We start from the raw sequence: 5000 nt of genomic DNA, 5'->3' as shown, positions 1-5000 counted from the left end.
CTCATCCTACCTGAGAGACACCCGCCGCACACAGGTGAAACGGCTAAAGACCTGTGTGACTTGCGCACACACACACACACACACACACACACACACACACACACACACACACACACACACACACACACACACACACACACACACACACACACACACACACACACACACACACACACACACACACACACATTATCTGGTCTTGTGTCCCTATGCTAGTCGTGGCCCGTCTTTGTAGAGCTACATTGATCACCTGTTTGTGAATGCATGGTTGTATGTCTTGAGTTACTAGGTGGACTCACACACACACACACACACACACACACACACACACACACACACACACACACACACACACACACACACACACACACACACACACACATTATCTGGTCTCGTGGCCCGTCTTTGTAGAGCTACATTGATCACCTGTTTGTGAATGCATGGTTGTATGTCTTGAGTTACTAGGTGGACTCACACACACACACACACACACACACACACACATTAGGTGGACAGACACACACACACACACACACACACACACACATTATCTGGTCTTGTGTCCCTATGCTAGTGGTGGTCTTTGTAGAGATACTGTACATACATTGATCTCCTGTCACCATGGTTGTATGTTTTGAGTTACTAGGTCAGCAATCTCTGCCTGGACACGTGCACACAAGCACTCTCTAACCAGCACCCACAACACATTGATATCCCTCTAGGATGGGATGCACCGATACCACTTTTTTGAAAACCGATACAAGTACGAGTACATTAATGTGTGTACTTGCCGATACCGAGTACCGATACCAATACCTTTTACCACCAAAATACAATGGAGATAAATGCATGGCCTTGTTTTTTTCCACCTCTGGTATTTTTATTGTTCATTTCCATGTAGATTTAAATGTTAGTAAATGTATGAGGTGGCACTTTTTTCCATGCTGCTTTCAAGTCCACAGAACGTGACAAGATTTTGCATTGTTTTGTGTAATCGCAGTATCGTTCCTGGTATCGGCAAGTGCTTGACGAGTACGAGTATAATGAGCAGTATCGGGTGCCGATACCGATATCGGTATCGGTGCATCCCTATATCACTCTCATGCGTTATGTGTGTGTCGGTTAATTTCCAGAGCTGCTGGACCTCCAGCCCCTCCCCGTGACGGCGCTGGGCAACCGCGAGTACGAGAGCCTGTACAAGTTCAGCCACTTCAACCCCATCCAGACGCAGATCTTCCACACGCTCTACCACACCGACACCAACGTGCTGCTGGGCGCGCCCACGGGCTCGGGCAAGACCATCGCCGCCGAGATGGCCATCTTCCGCGTCTTCAACAAGTACCCCGGGTCCAAAGTGGTCTACATCGCCCCGCTGAAGGCTCTGGTCCGCGAGAGGATCGAGGACTGGAAGATACGCATCGAGGAGAAACTGGGCCGCAAGTAAGGGATAGACAGTGTACTTTTATCCTGCAACATTATTGTTAGAAATTAATGAATTCTATTAGTGGTGTCAACAATGATCAATTCGGCGATGCAATCCAATGCAGGGCATGGACGATCCAGAATCGATCCGGCAATTTCCAGAATCGATCCGGCAATTTGGAAGTTTCAATTACTTCCATGTATATTTCGGGAGCAAATGAATGTTAAATTAAATAAAAAACATTTCAAAACATTGCAAGACTGATTACAGACTGATATAGACTGAAACAGAAAATAGCCAATAAATTGTTGCTCAGTATCTGACTACTTGTATTGCCTCATCATGACTGATTAAACATTTGCTTTGCTTTCAGTAGAAATGTAATGCATTGCAATGCATTGTAGAATTGAATCGGATCGGATCGCATAGAATCGAATCGCATCGAATCACTTCCTCCCGAATCGTGATCGAATCGGATCGTGAGGGCAGTGCCGATCCACACCATTAAATTCTATTAATTCTTAATTAATATTAATTAATCAATTAATTAATATGACATATTTTAATTCTCAAAACCAGTGTTAACTGAACTATTTTCACTCTCAGCCTATGAGACGCCAGTAATAGCTCCCCTTGCGCCGGCTACATCTTTTTTTTTTTTTTAGAAAAAATGGCAATATCAAGTGGCAATGTCTTATATGATTCTCTGACTCCCTTTCTTCACCCACCCACCTTCTCTCATCCTCTCTTCCATTCCTCTCCTCCCTCTCCCCATCCCTCTCTATTCCCATACCGCCCTCCTCTCTCACTTTCCCTCTCTCTCCCTCTCTCTTTCTCTCTCTCTCCCTCTCTCTTTCTCTCTCTCTCCCTCTCTCTCTTTCCCTCTCTCTCCCTCTCTCTCTTTCCCTCTCTCTCTCTCTCTCTCTTTCTATCTCTATCTCTATCTCTATCTCTATCTCTATCTCTCTCTCTCTCTCTCTCTCTCTCTCTCTCTCTCTCTCTCTCCCTCCATCAGGGTGGTAGAGTTGACGGGTGACCATACTCCTGACATGCGTGCGATCGCCAAAGCCGACCTGATCGTGACCACGCCAGAGAAATGGGACGGAGTCAGCCGCAGCTGGCAAAACCGCAGCTACGTGCAGAAAGTGGCCATCCTCATCATCGACGAGATACACCTGCTGGGTACACACACACACACACACACACACACACACACACACACACACACACACACACACACACACACACACACTGAAACACACTCACACGCACACTGAAACATACACACACACACACACTGAAATCTCAGACACCTACAGCAACTTTGTAATGGGCTACAGATTAATTTTTTTTTTTTTTTTTACATAATTAATTTTTTTATACAAGTCTGGGGCCGCATTGAACAACCTGGCGGGCCACATCCGGCCCCCGGGCCTTATGTTTGACACCCCTGGTTTATATGGTTCAGTCCTACATTGTGCTCAAGCTCAGGGTTCCTTAGACCTAACTTACCTTGGACTGTACCATTGTTTTGGTCCACAGGGGAGGACCGAGGCCCCGTGCTGGAGGTGATCGTGTCCAGGACCAACTTCATCTCCTCCCACACCTCCAAGCCGGTGCGGGTGGTGGGACTGTCCACGGCGCTGGCCAACGCCCGAGATCTGGCAGACTGGCTGGGCATCAAGCAGGTGAGATGGAAATCGACTGGAGAAACACACACACACACACACACACACACACACACACACACACACACACACACACACACACACACACACACACACACACACACACACACCTTGAAAAAAGCGCTACCACAAGCCTACCTCACATATTATCTAATACACAAGACAAATATTGTGTCAGCACACTCCTATGTGCAACGGGAACCGACTGACAACAGCAGATTATCACAGACTTAGTGCCTCTAATCAAGGCAAATTATATCACAAAACAGCACATGGAAACACACACACACAGTCACAGGCAAACATGCACGCCCACACACACACACACACACACACACACACACACACACACACACACACACACACACACACACACGCACATGAACACACACACAAACACACACACAAATATGCTCACATTTGCACACACACACACACACACACACACACACACACATCAAGAAGGTAAAATGCCCAGCACACCTCATCCACAGAGTCCACAGCCTGGGAATTCATGCACCGTCATGAAGGTGAACTGTCTGTCAGGAACCCTGATAAGTTCTGCTTTCTGGTCTTTCAGATGCTTTCAAGTTGCTGGCAGACCCTTGAGATCAAAACTTGCAACTTGGTCAACTTTTGATCTCTGTTGTACAAGTTCTGATACCTTTGCTCCATAACAAGGATTTCTTCCTCTCCTGGCTCCCCCCCTGGATGTGGTGATATCTCCATAGACCTATTGGATTTTATTTATTTTTTATTTAACCTTTATTTTACCAGGAAAATTGAGCCGTTGAGATGAAAGGTCTTTTTTTACAAGGGCATCCTGGTCAAGTGCCAGCACAAGTTACAAAATTAAAATTTCAGTTGCATTAAAATGGCAAATAAAGTAAAACAATAACAAATCAGTTAAAGCAGTTACAATCAATTAATTAAAAATTAAAACATTGGATGCATCCAAGATTGGGGTCTCCACTGAATTATTCTGTGCATCTAAGATTGGACTGTCCATATGTATTCTTTGCATCTAAGAAGGGAATACATAGTGCATAGTCTTATCCTGTGAATCCAAGTTTCTCCCTGGAGACATTCTCTGTGATTCTAAGATTGGCATGTCCACAGACTTATTATGTGCATCTAAGATTGGAATCTTGTCAGAGCCATTCTTTGCATTTTAAGATTGGAATATCCATAAGATTGCTGCCAGAGGAGTGTGTGTGTGTGTGTGTGTGTGTGTGTGTGTGTGTGTGTGTGTGTGTGTGTGTGTGTGTGTGTGTGTGTGTGTGTGTGTGTGTGTGTGTGTGTGTGTGTGTGTGTGTGTGTGTGTGTGTGTGTGTGTGTGTGTGTGTGTGTGTGTGTGTGTGTGTGTGTGTGTGTGTGTGTGTGTGTGTGTGTGTGTGTGTTTCAGGGGTCATCCCTTGGTTTTGTTTAATCGGCTGCTTTTGTTCCGTAGCCGTTGTGGGTGCCAACTGTAATCAGAGTGACCCATACTCGTATAATCAGAGGCATCTCATAGCAAAAGCCATCATCATCCCCTCCACCCTCCCACAGGATGTAGCGTGCGTGTGAGCGAGCGAGTCTGTCTGTCTCTCTGTCTGTCTGTCTGTCTATCTGTCTGTGGTGTGTGTCTGTCTGTGTGTATGGCCGCATGTTTTTTTTAAGTGTGTTTCCCTTGCATCCCCAGTCTCCCACAGCCCTGCAGGAAGCCAGCGTCATTGACATATATCTATTTCTGGATACACACACAAGGTGTTTTTAGATGGCTGCAGTGGTTCTTGGTATTAACATTAGGGAAGTGCCCGTGCTGTATACGTACAGTATGTGTATGTATGCATTATTCGTGCATATGACCCCACTGTCATGATCGCACACACATATAGCCTGAACACACA

The 5000-nt window shown here is 45.8% G+C and overlaps 1 protein-coding gene across 1 annotated transcript in view; it reads left to right on the top strand.

Annotated features, from left to right (window-relative positions):
* The window catches only part of ascc3 (activating signal cointegrator 1 complex subunit 3), a 291707-nt gene that overhangs the window by 221670 nt on the left and 65037 nt on the right, over positions 1–5000 (top strand). The window contains exons 27-30 of the mRNA XM_063199022.1: positions 1–34; positions 1134–1440; positions 2439–2605; positions 2966–3111. The exon at positions 1–34 is cut by the window's left edge and continues 135 nt beyond it. Of these exons, the coding sequence (XP_063055092.1) occupies positions 1–34; positions 1134–1440; positions 2439–2605; positions 2966–3111 (654 nt within the window). The remainder of the gene's footprint in view (positions 35–1133; positions 1441–2438; positions 2606–2965; positions 3112–5000) is intronic.

Source organism: Engraulis encrasicolus, chromosome 5 (assembly GCF_034702125.1).
Source record: "Engraulis encrasicolus isolate BLACKSEA-1 chromosome 5, IST_EnEncr_1.0, whole genome shotgun sequence".
NCBI classification, from domain to species: domain Eukaryota; kingdom Metazoa; phylum Chordata; class Actinopteri; order Clupeiformes; family Engraulidae; genus Engraulis; species Engraulis encrasicolus.
This window is presented reverse-complemented; position numbering and strand designations above follow the sequence as displayed.